At 40.3% G+C, this 17,821-nt stretch overlaps 1 protein-coding gene across 1 annotated transcript in view; it reads right to left on the bottom strand.

Annotated features, from left to right (window-relative positions):
- gabrd (gamma-aminobutyric acid type A receptor subunit delta) overlaps window positions 1-17,821 on the bottom strand; it is a 48,666-nt gene that overhangs the window by 16,652 nt on the left and 14,193 nt on the right. Inside the window, exons 2-4 of the mRNA XM_072585988.1 lie at window positions 8,977-9,089; window positions 5,725-5,792; window positions 372-592 (exon numbers count right to left, since the gene is read on the bottom strand). Coding sequence (XP_072442089.1) covers window positions 372-592; window positions 5,725-5,792; window positions 8,977-9,089 — 402 coding nt within the window. The remainder of the gene's footprint in view (window positions 1-371; window positions 593-5,724; window positions 5,793-8,976; window positions 9,090-17,821) is intronic.

Raw genomic sequence — 17,821 nt, forward strand, 5'->3', positions numbered from 1 at the left:
GAAACAGATCCTTGGAAAATGGACAGCAGGGTTAGATAGAGGATCTGGATTGGCGCAGGCTTGGAAGGTCAAAGGGCCTGTTCTTGTGCTGTAATTTTCTTTGTTCTTTGTTCCACAAACAGAACACTGGCTATAAGTTCCATACAATGAAATGGTCAGGATTGCCAGTTGGGATCCTGTCTAATAGCAACTCATATCCAAAGTTCAGGCATAGGCAAGACACATTAACAATCAGGGAACTGGACACAAACTACTAGCAGCAGAGATTCAGAAGTTATCAATGTAATGATCAGATTATTGAAACAGGTTTCTAAAGGTTTACTCATCTCGATTTGGTAGTCCTAACTTCTGAAAGATAAACTGAATCTAACCTGATGCTGTATAATATGATTCCATTTGGTTGAAGCCTGATGAGTTTGTTTTCTACTGTAACATCATGAAACCAGGCTGACTTTGCATTCACAATGTATGTATCTGGTAACCACAGTTTATCCACAAAGCGGCTGTCCAAGCCCAGGGTCTTGTTGGTGTGGTTATATGACAGCCGCTCGTCTTTCCAGATCTGACGGAGGAAAACTGTCATTGTGTACTCCTGACAAAAGGAACACAGGAAATAGCTCAAATAAGAGTATGATACCAGATTTACCAGCAAAATGTGCACTTAAAATTTTATAGAGGTTTGAGGTCTGTAGGGATTAAATAATTAACATTCACATCAACAAATTCTCCTTTTGCTTAGTGTGAGATATTAATTTCATCTCATTTTTTTTTACAAATTCTTTATTGAGAAAATATGTTCGCAAAAGACAAAAAAGTTAAACAAATTAAATAGTAGCTAACCTCACTCACTATATTACATAAATATAAACATTTTATACTTTCTACTGTTTCACTGAGACTCTCCTTTTCAACCACAAGTGATTTCAGAAACTTGAAAATAAGATGATCACTCTTCAATATGTGTCTGATTTTGTCTGATCCGTACAGGAGTCATTTTATCCAGGCTGGGTAAAGAATCTGCATTTTCCAAAACTGTGCAAGGAGTGCAGTAGTGAGGAGTAACTATTCTGTGGTGTGAGTTGTTGAATTTTTGGAAGGCCGATGCTGACCTTAGTTATGATAAATGTTGGTAACACAAACATTACTTCAACTCCAATGGTAAAGTGGAAGTATTGCCAGTCAAATGCAACATATTAGGTAACAGCAGTGGCTCAGTGGGTTGTATTCTCATTTTTGAGTCAGAAGGTTTGGGTTCAAGTTTCACGCCAGGGTGTGTGCAGAAAAATCCAAGCTGGCACTCCACAGCAACAGTGACAGAGTGCTGCACAGTTTGAAGTATTGTCTTTTTGAGGAGACATTAAGTCAAGGCCCCATCTGCCTATTTAGGTGGACTTTGATCCCATGGCCCTATTTTTAAGAAGAGCAGGGGGAGTTATCCCTATGTCCTGGGCCATATTTATCTGTGAAGCCACGTCACAAAAACAGATGAGCCAATCATTACCATATTATTATCCGTAGAAGCTTGCTGTGTGCAAATTAACCGCTGCATTTCCTACATTGCCACAGTGACTGTACTGCAAAAGCATTTAATTGGCTGTAAAATGCTTTGTTATGCCGCGTGGCTGTGACAAGCAACATATAAATGTAAATTCTTTCCCTTTTATACGATTATCACTTCATTATTAGACAGCTTACTTGTTTCTGTCTTCATCTTTTGGGTGGATACTTCCAAAGCCCAGTTGAATGGACACCAAAAGGTTATTAATTTTCCAAGAATAAAGACTCAATGGGACAGGTTTCCACCAAATTTTCTACCTGTGCCTACTTGAGTTGTGGCAAAAAAACTGATGCAATTTGAGAAATGTTCTCCCTGTGCAATATAATGACTGTCCCTGTCTCAAAGGGTTTTTGAAACATCTCTGAATCCATGGGAAACCGTTGGTATTGTTTACTCAGTCAAACTTGCTTTGAGTGGAAGCTTCCAACAATGCCACGATGCCAGCTACCTTACTGCCCTGGTTTAAGAAAATGCGGTAAACTCACAGCAGGTCAGGCAATGCCTGTGGACAGATGAATTTGTTCTTAGATTGACAATGTCTGTATTTTACTTTCATAACTGTCCCCATTCACCACGGAGAGTTTTATAAACAGTGTTTCAATCAGTTCTCAGCAACATTTTGTTGCTTACTGAATAATCACAGGATCACAGCGTTTTCTAATGAGAGTTTGATCACTTTGCATATAGCTGCTATGAGGAGGGACAAACCCAGATTTTTCCACAATGCTTAGAAGGTGGAGAGTCAGACCAGTTTGATTTAGTGTTTGGTTCTCTGGTCAGCATGAAAACCAATGTCATAATTCATTTTCTTAGATTTGATATGCATTGCCTTATCATGAAAATCTGAAGGATTACTTAATCTAGTGACAGGCATTGGCAAACACCGAGCACAATAGCAAACTGATGTGAAGAAATATGTATTTTCCAATTATTATCTTGAATTATTTACACAGTATTGCCCCTACATATTAAAATGGTCAGCATTGGCATTAGGTTCTGCCTGAAGTCAACCAGTGCCCCAGCTGGAACCCTCCTGAAAGGTGGCGCAGATGACTCATCAAACTGAAAATCTCACAGCATTGGGGGCGCCATATGCTTAACAGCAAAGTTCAGAGTTGGGGTTAGGGGTGGGGGTGGGGGTAGAGAAGAGACCGTGGCTTGTGTTTTAAAGTTTACTTTTTATTGATAAATCTAAATTGAAAACCTTCTTAATCAATGTCTCCACACCATATCCAGAAGCAACTCAAACAAGTTAACTTGTGTGTGAGGTAAAAAGCTTTCAATGTTTAGTTTAGTTTAGAGTTCAGAAATTTCTTGACAGTGCTCGCAGTGCCTGGTCCAAAGTGTTGCTTGTATATCAGCCATGGATCAGTGAGTGGCTTTGGGTTCTGGGGTCAAGTCCTACATCAGAATATGAACATTCTGCCACTCAATCTTGCATTTATAACCAAGCAACTTCTTAAAACCCAACTCCACGACCAATCCTTTGATCATCCAAACATTTCCTTATGTGGTTCAGTGTCGAAGATTGTTCTGCAATGTTCCTGTGAAGTGCCTTGGGATGTTGCATTATGTTAAAGATACTATGCAAATGTAATTTTTTAATTAAATGAGCACATGGAAAAGCTATGAAGAAGCTAGATAATCATGTAAAAATAAAGCACGGTGTAGGAATGGAGTTGCTATTGTAGGGTCATGGAACAGGCAGATATTCTGATGCTTTTCAGTTGAGGACTGAGTAAAATTCAACACTGGAATCCATCTGCCACGTATACTGACTCAGTCCCATTGACGATCTTTCCAGTATGTTGCATGTTATAGTTAGTTAATATAAGAATTGTTGGGCAAGACTGTCGGAGTGCTTATGTTTATGTACTTTGGATTGCACACAGCACAGAAACAGGCTATTCAGCCCAACCAGCCTGTGCTGGTTATTACACTCCACTTAAGTCTTCTTCCATCTTTCCTTAGCTAAATTTATTAACCCTTTATTCCCTTTTCCCTCATCTGCTTGTCGAACTTCCCTTTAAATACAGCGATACTATTCATTTCAACCACACACATTTCATAATCTATGGGTAAAGGCGTTTGTTTCTGGTAATGACTTTATGTTGATAGGTTCTAGTATTGCTCTTCCCTACAAGAGGAAATATTCTCACTGTATAAAACCTTTTAATCATTTTAAAATCCACTAGTAAGTCACCCCTCATATCATCAAAGTTAACATAACACAAGTCACTAATTTTTCCTACTGAGATATAAACTTCTATAATTAAATTGTGCTGATCAGGAACTTCACAACTGTGTTCTTGTAAAGCCCTTTTACTGGTTGTAACCTGTAAATCAAGGGACCAAGGTCAGGATAACATTAACATTCAACTATTCTGATCTATTAATCACAACAAGCTGAGGCATATATTTCCTTTTACATAAATTCATTTAAATGATCAGACTATCATACATTGGTCATGTTTGAATCACAGATAGAAGATGCTGGCAGGCAGGAGCACCAAGTTAGGTACTCTATTCTTGAAAATAGAAAAGAACAACAAAGCTTGACGACATTGGCAAAGGTAATAAAGGGTTGAAAATGTTTTTAGGCCACATTCCAAATCAATACATTGCAGTTTGACATTACATACAAATTTAATGCACATCATAGCTTCTAAATTTGCTAATTAAAAGTGATTTGAAGTAGTTTGATCTTCTTCTGCTTATCTTAATGCCTGAAAATCATAGTATATGACCAAATCTCTGGGCCTTAAAGTCTCAGATTTCACTGTTTTTATGTTCAAAGACAAAATTATCAAATAATAAGCAGAGTTCATAACATTAGGCAACTCATTCCTTTGGCAAGGATTTTCACAGCGCAGCGTGATTCCAAATGTGTTCTTTATGAATCGGTACACAGTCCACATATAGTTAGTGCACTGAGTAAATCCTACCATTCACAAGGAAGCTGCCAGTGATGAGAGATTTTAGAAGGCACTAGGAATATGGAGATTACAAGTGTATAGAATTTCTACCATAAAGCATATTAACCATATTATCAATGCATTGATTCAGGAACATGGTCTTTGAGTACTCATGGTTCATGTAAGTACAGTACCCAAACAGGCCAATAGCCTCATGCACCACACAATAAACAAGGAGAATCCAGTCTACTCAAAGCTGCATCAGATTGCCAATATACACAAAACAATATCACACAAAACAGATGAGATAAATGGCCTGATAATTTGCTCTGGTGCTTTGATGGATAAAGTATTGGCCAGAACACCACATACACCATCATCCACTTCTCAATGGAAAAGACACAATGAAGTTTCTTTGCTGTATATTCAGAGGTGCCATGGTATCTCATTCTGAGTAATGCCCTCATCATTTACCAGGACATAGCTGTTTCACCAGACTGCCTTATTATATCATCTTACCACACCGGATAATTTATGGTGAAAAACGTTACCCCAGATGGGGTAGGCCAAGTTCTATCAATTATTCATTAAAAGCTGAGAATTTAAATGGAGTTCAATGGGTTCCCAGTCCTGTCTCAGGAGGGTAAAGAATTCTCTGCCACTTATTGTCTTAAAGAACTGAAAACATTTTGTCATATGTATTCATAAGTCAAGTCCAACAGAAATACATGAGACTGTGCATAGCTTAATTTAGAAGCTTCATAGGGAAGCACATTATGGTGACAGACTTGTTACAAAGTAAACATTTATATGCCTTCCTCATTCATAATGAGGCCTTTAACAACACACCATGTCAAGGGTTGGGGCAGAGTAGAGAAAATTCGAGACTATTTACTTTCATTACCTAGCACTCCTGTTAGAAAATACTAATGGCTCCCTTAGTCGTTCCATTATCTTTTCGATTTTTGTGTGAGTGCAGTTATTAGCGTACATTCACTTGATTCAGATGCAGCTTAGGTATTAAACATCAATCTGCCCACCAGGCAGAGCCATAATATTACTGCATCATTTGGGAAACTTTTGTTTCTCACACAGGATTGCCACTTTGCCAACAAAGGTTTTGTTTCAATCTCATGGGGACTTGTACTTATTCAGAGTACTATTTTACTGTAGACTCTAGTTTATTTTGTTATGTTGTGAATAACACAGTGTCACATACACCTTTTTAAACAAGGAAAGAGCAAACGTTACCATATTAGCTTCTGATATATGGTCAATGCTGGCAACTTCTATAGCCAAAGCTACGTTCAAAGGAGGACCTGGATAATCAAAAATGAAAATCAGTAAACAAAGGGCTTGTACGAAAAATATTCACGAGTTATGAGATTTGACTTAAATTGATATTAAACTGCATAAAATATTATTTGTCTTTTGTCATCATTTAGCCATACTGTGGTCACTTGGAGGCAGGTGAATATTCTGCATAACTAAATTGAGCAAAGAATAAAAGAATATGGACAAGAAAAATTTCTAGTTGAACTTCAGCAATTAGATTGGATTGTTCATTAACAGTTATGGTTTGATACTATCACAATGTCCTTATCTGAATGAATTCAAAGTTAATATGCTGCTAGCTCACAATTGCTTTCCAGTTTCTTTCACAGGCTGTTAATAATCCTACGTTCCCTTTCTGTATATTTTATTGCATTTCATTTTCTCATTGCACTTCATCAGTGATGGCCCCAGTATAAGTGGGGCTCCATAGCAATGCATTGTCCCAAGTGGGTCGTGATAGTCCAGAGCATAGTAAAGAATGAATGTCAGGGCAGCGACAGGGTTTTGGCTCTCCTCACAGGTTGGAACTCCAATCTCATATTTATCTCACATTAACACATGATTTATTGAGGTCTAAGTTACAAGTCATAATCAGGGTTCACTATTATGCACGTTGCAGAGTTGAGTTATTGATTTGAGTGTTAGTCCTATATGTTGTCTTAAATTAACAGGAAAAGTCCTTTCTTTAATTTCAGTCTCTGCTTCAGAGGAGAGGATACATGCATAGCCACCCTGTAGCTTAAGTCACCTCAGTCAATCGTTTCATAACAAGTGGTCTATATTACTCTGTCTGAAACTAAACACCTGCTAAATAATAATACAGTACATGAAAGATGATTGAAAAGCTTCATCAAAAGCAAGTGAAAAATTTCTCATTTCACCAGAGGTGGAAAATTGAAGTATTGACTGGGTGTATTGTAAACCTAAAACCAGCAGTATGAGTTGGCTGGGTGGAATAAATATTCATTGAATCATAGAGTACAGAAGAGTCCCTCTGTCCAATTAAATCTGTGTCCCCAAAGCTACACTAATTCTTAATCAATCTGTTTGGATACATCTCTGGGGCTGATGGGATGTGAACCTAGACTCTCTAGCCCAGAGGTAGAGACACTGCACCACAACAGCCATGAACACCAAACTTGATTTGCCTTATTATAATGTTAACCAGAAAGAAAAGCTATGTGGGCTGTGTAACCAACGTTCAATTGAACACCATGCAGTTTCCTACCATAATGATTTTGCAACTTAAACTGTCCCCTTGTCTCTGCTACAAAAAACAAGGCATCTACATTTCTTCTGTCGGGTCATTCTGTTATAAATGTATTCCTTATTTTTAGTCAATTTCTTTATCCAATGAAATGGACTTCCATGTAACAGCCTCTGTTTTCCATTTCTGATGAAGGGCTTTTGCCCGAAACGTCAATTTTCCTGCTCCTCGGATGCTGCCTGACCTCCTGTGCTTTTCCAGCAGCACTCTAATCTTGACTCTGATCTCCAGCATCTGCAGTCCTCATTTTCGCTCTGTTTTCCTGCTGTCAATTCCCACATCTCCTTGGTAAGATTGTGCTAATCTGCTGCATCATCTTTTCAGAGAACTTTCTAATTCTCCAAGAGTAAAAATCCAGTATTGGCGGGAGCAAACACAAAGCAGCAACAGATCATTTATACCTGTCAGAAAATCAAGTGAGTATTTAACAGGTGGCTTTCAATATCTTTTCATTGGTACAGTTCAAGATTTTTTTACAAGACCATAACCATTTCCTATCATCTGTAAGAAATGAACCAATATAACTTCCCAAATAACTGAATTAATCAATATGCTAGCCAGTATACCATTGTGCTTTACCTTGCCAAGATGCTCTAGATTTAATCTTTCATCAGTGGGCGGCACGGTGGCGCAGTGGTTAGCGCTGCTGCCTCACAGCGCCAGAGACCCGGGTTCAATTCCCGCCTCAGGCGACTGACTGTGTGGAGTTTGTACATTCTCCCTGTGTTTGCGTGGGTTTCCTCCCACAGTCCAAAGATGTGCAAGTCTGGTGAATTGGCCATGCTAAATTGTGCGTAGTGTTAGGTAAGGGGTAAATGTAGGGGTATGGGTGGTTTGCGCTTCGGCAGGTCGGTGTGGACTTGTTGGGCCGAAGGGCCTGTTTCCACATTGTAAAGTAATATTTGGCGATATTATAATTGGTCAAAGAAGGGCACAATCCAACCAGAGTTATGGATTCATAGAGTCATAGAGTCATACAGCATGGAAAATGACCTTTCAGTCCAACCAGTCCATGCCAACCATGTTTCCAAACTAAACTAGCCCCATCTACCTGCGCCTGGCCCATATCCCTCCAAACCTCTCCTGCCCTTGTTTATTTTACCAAAATACAATACCTCGCATTTATCCAAATTGAACTCCATCTGCCACTCCTCAGTTGCTACTCCTGAATGCTATCCAGTGACTTCCAACGCAATTGTGAATGCCTTCCTGTTGGATGAGGAAATAGTTGGAGATGCTGTGATGTGCTGTCACGTTAGCAACTTCAGGCGGAGAGGAGAGAAAATAAATGAGCAGCTGGATTCATTGTAGATTTTAAGGCTCCCAGTTCAAATGTGTTAAAATGATGCAATTGTGTATAATTATTGGTGAAATAGTCTAAGTGACTTGTAATGTTCTCAAATGTTTTGGATTTATTTCCTTGTTTATTTTATTAAATTGTCTATGAAGAGTCAAATCTGAGAACTACACTCTGTGGGGTAACTCTATTAATGAGTACAACTCATAGAACACTTCTCCATGGGCAGCATATCAGAAATCCATAAGACCATAAGATATAGGAGTGGAAGCAAGGCCATTCGGTCCATCGAGTCCACTCCGCCATTTAATCATGTTTGATGAGCATTTCAACGTCACTTACCCGCATTCTCCCCATAGCCCTTAATTCCTTGTGAGATCAAGAATTTATCAATCTCTGCACTTTGCCCATGATTTTCTGATTATCATCAGTCAGGAAATTATCATCCATGTCAGGTCAAACTTACAAAACATGGAAGGTTTCTGTCAGCACAGAGCTCACCAAGTACCATATTTTGAGTGTCTGAATATAAATTTTCAGTATTTTGGGCTTCATGAGCAAACAGGTACTATTAATTTGTTTGTCTTAGTCTTGTTGGGCTTACCTCCTATTCCTGGTCGAAAGTTCCGAGCATATCCTTTCATTAAATCATCCAGGTTAGGTAACCAGGAAATTTCTATATCAGTGGTTATATAATCCCCAAGGTCAGTAATTGCCCTGTTTTAAAAGAAAGATTTATTTAATGTAACAAAGTAAGTTCAACTTTAAAGCAAAGACATACTAAAATGTAACAACATACCACTGATCTGATAAGACAGCATGTAGCTAAGTCAAACAGGCCAGTAAAGTCTTAAACTCTGAAGTCTACTGAGTTACCTATTTTTGGCAAGATAGAGGTGCAATTGTCAGTTTCTGTGCGTCTGAGATACAGAAAGTGAATTTAGTCAGATTCCCCATTCCAGTTTTCAACTTTACTGTTAGTGCATAGGCAGGCCAAAGTGAGAACCCAGCTGCCACCATGCCATATACTTTGAAAGTGTTACTGTTGAGATGAAATGTAGAATCACAGAATGATTACAGCATAAAAAGAGGCAATTCAGCCTACTGGGTTCATGTTGGCCCTGCTAAAGAGCAGCCAGTATCATTTCCCCTCCTCCTTTCCCCAATGTCCTTCCAAGTTTTCTCTTCATGTGCATAGTTGTGAGAGTGGTGCTGGAAAAGCACAGCCGGTCAGGCAGCATCCGAGGAGCAGGAGAATCAGTGTTTCGGGCATAAGCCCATTCCTGATGAAGGGCTTTTGCCCAAAAAGTTGATTCTCCTGCTCCTCGGATGCTGCCTGACCGGCTGTGTTTTTCCAGCACTAAGCTCTTGACTCTAATCTCCAGCATCTGCAGTCCTCACTTTCTCCACTTTCATGTGCATACCCAATTATCAATTTCTCTTTGAAAGCAGAATTGAATCTGCCTCCAACACAGTCTGAGGTAGTGTATGTAACTTTTGGAAGACTTTGTAAATAACTCTGGGACTGAAAAGGAGTAAGCCTACCTACAAAACCAAGGGTTGATACAGCAAAAGTCCTGCCCACTCTGCTCTTCCCATGTGAGGTTAGGGCACAGAGGCTTCTGAAGATCAGATGAAAGGCCAAAATTCCAGACACTGAGGCACTTATCAAGCCAGTTCACCAAGAGTCTATACCAAATTGAGGTAGTCAAACTGGGTTAGGATGGTCCTATAGGCAGACTGCCTGACACTGACTCATCAAAGTGAATCTTCAATGGAGAGCTTGGTCTGGGGTCTGTTTCATGGTAATCAAAGGAAGCATGAAATGAAAGCTGAGGGCTTTAATCGAGTTTTTCTAATATCAACTTTTAATAACAATTATATCAACTCCATAAATATTCATTCTCCTGTCACTGACATTCAACAGCAGAGGTACAAGATGTGCTGCATAAATTTAACTAAAACTCCTTCGACTATACCTTCTAAACCCACAACCTCTACCATCAAGAAGGACAAAGGCAGCAGTTACATGGGAACACTATTACCTGCAAGTTTCCCTCCAAGCCACTCACCATCCTGACTTGGAAATATATCACCATTCCTTCAGTGTAATTGGGTCAAAACCCTGGAACTTCCTCCCTCAGGACATTGTGTGTCTATCTGAACCAAACAGAATGCAGCAGTTCAAGAAGGAAGTTCACCACCAATTTTTCAAGTACAACTAGGGCTGGACATTACCCAAGAAGAGTGATGGTATTGTCTGGGACATTGTATTTAAAGTATGATTCCAAGAGTATGACTACATCAAGCTGTTGCTTGACTAGTTTGTAAGGCAGCTCTTCCAATTTTGGTACACACTCCAGATGCTGGCAAGGAGAATTTTGAGGGTTGGCAGGGCTGTGTTTGTCATTGGTGTTTCCAATACCTAGGTTGATGCTAGGAAGTCTATCCATTATGTACATCAATTAAGCACTGCATGAGCAACATAGATGAGGCATTGGATTGACACTTAGACGCATTCCCAATATTGCTTTAAAAATCCTGCTAGGTAACTATTTCGCTTTTCACAAATACTGCTTAGTCTGCCAAGTGCAGGTGCTCATTAATTGTCTATTTCTACTGTTGTGTGAGCATACTTAAAGATTATATTATACCAATTAAAAATATTTAGGCTGGTGGCCCAGAGGTGTGGATGTAATTGATATCTTTATATTTTACAATGATGTTCTATAGCAGATACATTAATTTCTGTAAGAAACACAATTCTGTCTGTCTTATTTTGCTGTAAAATGTCATACTGAGTATATTATTTCACAGCTGTGTATAGCCAAAGCACCATCTCCAAAATGACCATAACATTAATGTCAGTCATTTTAACAGTGGAGATACTGCATATAAAAATTGGAACTGTACAACTGCAGGAATTATTTTGTTATGTGCAGAATTTATTTCTATATTTTATTTCTTCACTAAGGGTCTGCATGAAGTCTATTTGAAAGTTTCTGGATGTCTGTCATTTTAATTCTCTGCCCTCTCCCTGTCATCAATTTCCTGGATTGTTCCAATGAAGCCAACATGGCACTGTGTAAGCTTTAGGGACAGTACCTCATCTGCTGATTTGACATTTTACAGGCTTCTGCATTCAACACCAAGTTCAATGATTCCTGATCATGAGCACTGCTCCCATTTCTTCAGACAGCAGCTGCTGCTAATGATTGTGCTTTTCCAATTTCCACCTTCTCTGCTTTATTCTTTGTTCTTTTGCTTGGCACATCACCACCTCCTCAGGCCTTTTCACTGACATCCCACTTGTCAGTTCATTTCTCCTGCTTTCTCTCACACCTTCCCTTTCATTCTTTTCTCCCTCTCCAACTTTCTTGAAATTTGTTATTGATGGTATCACCAGGTGCAGGTAAATTTGTGACAGATACGGAAGGATCCCTTGGGGCCTTGGAGGGAAGTGAGGGGGGAGGTGTGGGCGCAAGTTTTGCATTTCTTGCGGTTGCAGGGAAAGGTACCGGGAGTGGAGGTTGGGTTGGTGGGGGGTGTGGACCTGACGAGGGAGTCGTGGAGGGAGTGGTCTTTCTGGAATGCTGATAGAGGAGGGGAGGGAAATATATCTCACCTGCACCTCCACACACATCATTTACTGCATCCGCTGTACCCGATGTGGCCTCCTCTACATTGGGGAGACAGGCTGCCTACTTGTGGAACATTTCAGAGAACACCTCTGGAACACCCGCACCAACCAACCCAACTGCCCTGTGGCTCAACACTTTAATTCCCCCTCCCCCCTCCCACATGCAGGTCCTTGGCCTCCTCCATTGCCAGACCATGGCAACACGACACCTGGAGGAAGAGCACCTCATCTTCCACCTAAGAACCCTCCAACCACAAGGGATGAATGCGGATTTCTCCAGCTTCCTCATTTCCCCTCCCCACACCTTATCTCAGTCCCAACCCTCAGACTCAGCACTGCCTTCTTGACCTGCAATCTTCTTCCCGACCTCTCCGCCCCCACCCCCTCTCCGGCCTATCACCCTCACCTTAACCTCCCTCCACCTATCGCATTCCCAACGCCCCTCCCCCAAGTCCCTCCTCCCTACCTTTTATCTTAGCCTGCTTAGCATACCCTCCTCATTCCTGAAGAAGGACTTATGCCCGAAACGTCGATTCTCCTGCTCCTTGGATGCTGCCTGACCTGCTGCGCTTTTCCAGCAACACATTTTTCAGCTCTGATCTCCAGCATCTGCAGTCCTCACTTTCTCCTTTGCCAAAAATGTGTTTATTTAATGTTACTGTGTTGGAACAGTTACTGTTTAGTAGTTAAATAATCTATTATTCTGTTAAGTTTTCCAATAGAGTTAATTATTCGAATGTCTTCTTTTTGTTGTATTTTAACTATAGTGTATGCATAAAGTGTATTTTACTTTAAATCTGAAAGTAAATCAATTTGCAGCCAGAACACACTTGCCTTTAAAATAAGAAAAGGTTTGGGTCTAGGCAATCTTCCTAACACATTTTGGGGGTTTGGTCTGATCCATAACACTACCATTTTCTCAACAGGAAGCTAAGGATGGTCAATGCTGGCCCAGACAATGACACACACATCCCTTGACAGAATATTTTAAAACTTGGACCTTTTTGCAATTCTGATGAAAGGTGACAGACCTAAAACTCCTGTTAACTCCAATGGCAATTTTACTGGTCTGTCATGTATCCTGCTACTGGAACCAAATGAGGATTCTGAAACTCCATGGGAAAACAGTGGGAGAACAGAATGGAATTTATCCATGGCACTCAACTGAAGTAACAGCTGGCACTACGTACCATTAATGAACAGAGGCCAGCCTCTCTGAGCTGCTGGTTCAATCACATCTTTGCAGGCCAGGCAGTGAACACCAGTAGAGGTGGATGCTGTTGAGGTTTCTGGGAGAGGGGTGAGGGAGCCTCCCTATGACATGTCACCCCTTAAAGAGCAGCTCAACATTATTTTAAAAATATGTGCTCAGGTCAGGAAGGCATATCTGTTGGGTGGCTATTTCCAATGTGAGATGGAACTGCTAAGAAGGAGGCTGCTGGGTATACTAACTTTAAGGGTAATCTCCTTAAATAAGACAGGCCCATTTTCATGCTTCCCATTTCCATTTTACCAGCCCTTCTGCCACTCAGCTCATTCCTAAAGGACTGGTTAGATGGTGTCTGAATGTTTCCAACATTTCCTAGATTTATTCGTAACCAAAACAAGCTGTTTCAAAGAAATAACACAGGTGATCTAGTTTTTCACCAGTTCAGTGTCATGTAAACAGACAGTTCGGAATTATTGTCATTTATTTAAAACCTACAATTAGTCTTTATTTCCAGGATTAGGTTAGAGCTCTGAGCTTTAACTGTTGTATGTAAATGTGTTTCTTGGTAAAATATCATTTATATCAGAACTCATGTATATATTTTCTCATGAAGTTCATTTGATATTCTGCACTGTCTTGTACTTTGAACATACAATATTCTCCCTTGCAGAATGTATCCATGATAAGTAAACTTTTATTTGTCTTGGGATATTTGACTCATCAATATTTTACCAGACAAGCAACTTTAAAGAGATCTGACATCTTTAAAACCCACTTTTGAAAATCCTTTACTTTCTATAACACAGTTATATTTCAGTGTCCCAGTTTTCTTGTTCAGGAATGATATTTTTAAGAAATGTTTGGCAGTGTTTAATATCGCAAGAAAAGGTTCAGTAGAAAATGTTGACTTCTTCCATCACAGATATTGACTGACCTTGAGCATGTTTCCCGTGATTATACCTTATTTATATTATAAATCGTGCAAAAGTTGATTTCCTTACCAAAGTGCAACTGTGAAAAGAAACTAAAATAGCTATTGATTAACAGGTTAGGTATATTCATATATTGAAAGAAAGATGCACATTTATATAGTGCATTTTAAGAACATTTGAACATTCCAAAGCATTCTACAAGTAGATGTGAACATGTGAAGTGCAGTCAGGGCTATAACAATTTGTATACAGCAAGGTGCCACAGGCTACACTGATATAATAATCAATTATATTTTCTAGATGCTTTCAGAGGAATAAATAATTTGCTGGAAAAGACAAATTCAGTGCAACCTTTTCTTGTGCTCACTGGAACAATTCACAAAGAATACCAATTTAAGGACTAAGCCAACATTCATACTGTATGAGAGAAGTGTGCTAATTGATTGTCAAGTGTACCCTTCCCATGATCACCATCTGCCCCAAGTGTAACAGAGCCTGTGGAAGCCACGTCAGTCTGTGCAGCCACCTATGGTCTCATCTGAGTATAGAAGAAAGTCATCCTCATCTGAGAGGGACCGTCGATGATGAACGAACGAATGAATGAATGATTGGTCAAGTTATTGCCTTGGAGAATGCACAATTTAGTGATGACAGACAGTTGGCTGTCGGAGAAAAAAAAAATCAACCAAATTTGACATTTTTCAGCAACACTTAAGTTCTGTACTACAACAGCTGTTTGGAGAAACATATATTGAGCAAGACAACAGGAAGAACTCATCTTGCACGAGTACCACAGGGTATTTTTATGTCAACCTGGAAGGGTAGGTAGAGACTTGGATTAATGTCTCACCTGAAATTTAGCAGGTCTATCAATATATCGTATCCTCCACATTAGACTGTAGAATTGGCCTGGAATTTGTGCTGATACTTCTCAAGTGGGGTCAGCACTAGAAGCCATGTTCTTCACAATTTATATTAACAATTTGAACTTTAGAATCCCAATCACATTGCAGATGTGGGGTTGGAGATATCGATACTGAAGAAGACTGCTACAATTGACTGGAGAACATTCACAAACTTGCAGAAGGGCAAATAAGTGGCAACTGAAGTTCGACTGTCTTATGGCCTTAACACAGAAAAATGTGAGGTAGTGCATATAGGTAGGAAGAATAGGAAGGTAGTTTATTTATTGGAAGGTGCTCATCCAGGTTAGTTTAGAAGACTGAGTGGGGATCTGATTGAAACATATAAGATTATGAAAGGATTGGACACTCTGGCAGCAGGAAACATGTTTCCGCTGATGGGTGAGTGCCGAACCAGAGGACACAGCTTAAAAATACGGGGTAGACCATTTAGGACAGAGATGAGGAGAAACTTCTTCACCCAGAGAGTGGTGGCTGTGTGGAATGCTCTGCCCCAGAGGGCAGTGGAGGCCCAGTCTCTGAATTCATTTAAGAAAGAGTTGGATAGAGCTCTCAAAGATAGTGGAATCAAGGGTTATGGAGATAAGGCAGGAAGAGGATACTGATTAGGAATGATCAGCCATGATCATAGTGAATGATGGTGCAGGCTAGAAGGGCTGAATGGCCTACTCCTGCACCTATTGTCTATTATATATTGTCTATAAGTTGGATGACAAAGGGATTCTAAATTACAATTACACCAAATATGCAAAGAATCATCAGAGGTCAGTGAAATAACTCAACCAAGCCAGAGTGCCGTCAACAAGTCACCTTCTATTTACACGTGGAGAGTCCTTGACACTGATCCACTCCCTCAGAGCCAGCTCTGAGTGAACAGAACCTCTCACACTCCTCTTTATATCTGTCAGCCAGGGCCCCCTGATTGGGGCTATTGTTCTGGTCCAATCAGGGAACTCATATTCTGAGGTCCACCTGGCTGACCTCATTGCAATCATCCCTCTCCCTCTGAGTCCAAGGACCAAGGCCAGTCCTTTTTTTTTGCTGCTCCTGCTGGGGCATTTTAGCACTGGGTCACATTCCTCCGAATGTGCTTCTAATATGGTTGACGTGTAACACACAGTTGCTCGCTCCTTACACCTGAAGCATATGAGAAGAAATTCCTTCTCCTCTTCAGGCAGCAAAGGCATCAAGACAGTGACATCCACCATGTTCATCTCAGATTCCGAGATATGTTCAAAGCTTGACAGAGAGTCAGAATCCATGGGTTCTGGAACAGTCAGAAAGGTTGTTGAGGAGGCGGCACGTTTTGCTCCTGCCCCATTTGCAAGTTTGCAGCTTTCATTTGGTCCCCGCGCTTGTTCAGGGCCATCACACTGACCTGAACTTTATATGTCACTTGACCTGACTTCATGCCTCTTACCCATGCAGGACCATTCCTGTGGTTCCTACACTAACTTTGTCCCCTGAAGTAAACTGTCTCTCTCGATTAGTAGAGCCCTGTGTCTGGCATTGGCTTTCATGATGCCGTTTCACCCTACCCCGCCCAAGGTCTGGGAGGATCAGAATTAGCTTGGTGCAGAGCCTACACCCATCAGAAAATTCTGCTGGAGCTATCCTTGTCATTGCATGAGGGGCATAATAAAAGAAGAACCGGGACAGTTTGGTATCTAGTGAAGCTGTAGACTATTTGTTTAAGTCTGCCTTCAAACTTTGGACCGTTCTTTCTGCCAGACCACTGGATATGGATGGTATGGAGCTGTGTTGAAGTGACAAATGTCATTCAACTTGAGGAAATTCTGAAATTCCCTGCCAGTAAACGATGGCCCATTATCTGTCACCCATACTTCTGGGAGTTGTGTATTGGAAAAGATGAGCACAGTTGGTCTACTGTCATCTTCTGTTAGTATCTGGTGCTTCAGGGAAAGGTAGGTTCCTAACAACCAAAAAGCATGCAGGTCCACAAACTGTCAGGAGAATTACTCACTACTTTTCATCTGCCTGAATATCATTTGCTTGGAAAAAATAAGGCATTCTTTCCAAATACTGGCCCCAGACTTCAACGGCAGGATCAAATGAGTCAAACTTCCCAAATAACAGCATGATGTCAGAAATGCTTACTCAAACTCAAAGACGACTATTGCAAGTAAATTTCTTCAGCAGCATGCTTTTCTCTCATCGTCGCTGAAATAACTCCACAGAGACCAGTGTTCCATCAACAAGTCACCCTTTATTTACATGTGGAGACTACTTGACACTGGTTCAGTTCCCTCATAGCCAGCTTTGTGAACAGAACCTCTGATACTCCTGTTTTCTTATGGACTGGCTTCCAGCACTGAGTGAAAGGAAGTCCTTTCCCAATACTGCAGGGAATAGTTCTTTGGTTATCTTCACAGCACACGAGCACACACAGACCAGGGTTGAATCCTGGACAATGGTAACACATACTACAAAAATCTTACCAAAAATAATTTTAACTGTTTAACTTTGCTCATTGTAGAATATCAGCTGATAGTAGAAGTATATAAAATTTAGGTTCTAAAAATGTTTAAAGGTTCATTTACACTCTTGCTGGAGAACTGCTGTGATGGTCAAGAAACAAGACTTCAATTCAACATCATGACCCATCTTGACACAAAAATGAAGCTGAAGGAGGATATTCCTTTACTCTGCTTCACTTAGGAATTAGTCAGTTCTTGGTGCTCAGAGGACTCTCCATGTTTGGTGTTGATCCCAAGTGATTAGGC

This window comes from Chiloscyllium punctatum, chromosome 16 (genome assembly GCF_047496795.1).
Source record: "Chiloscyllium punctatum isolate Juve2018m chromosome 16, sChiPun1.3, whole genome shotgun sequence".
Taxonomy (NCBI): Eukaryota; Metazoa; Chordata; class Chondrichthyes; order Orectolobiformes; family Hemiscylliidae; genus Chiloscyllium; species Chiloscyllium punctatum.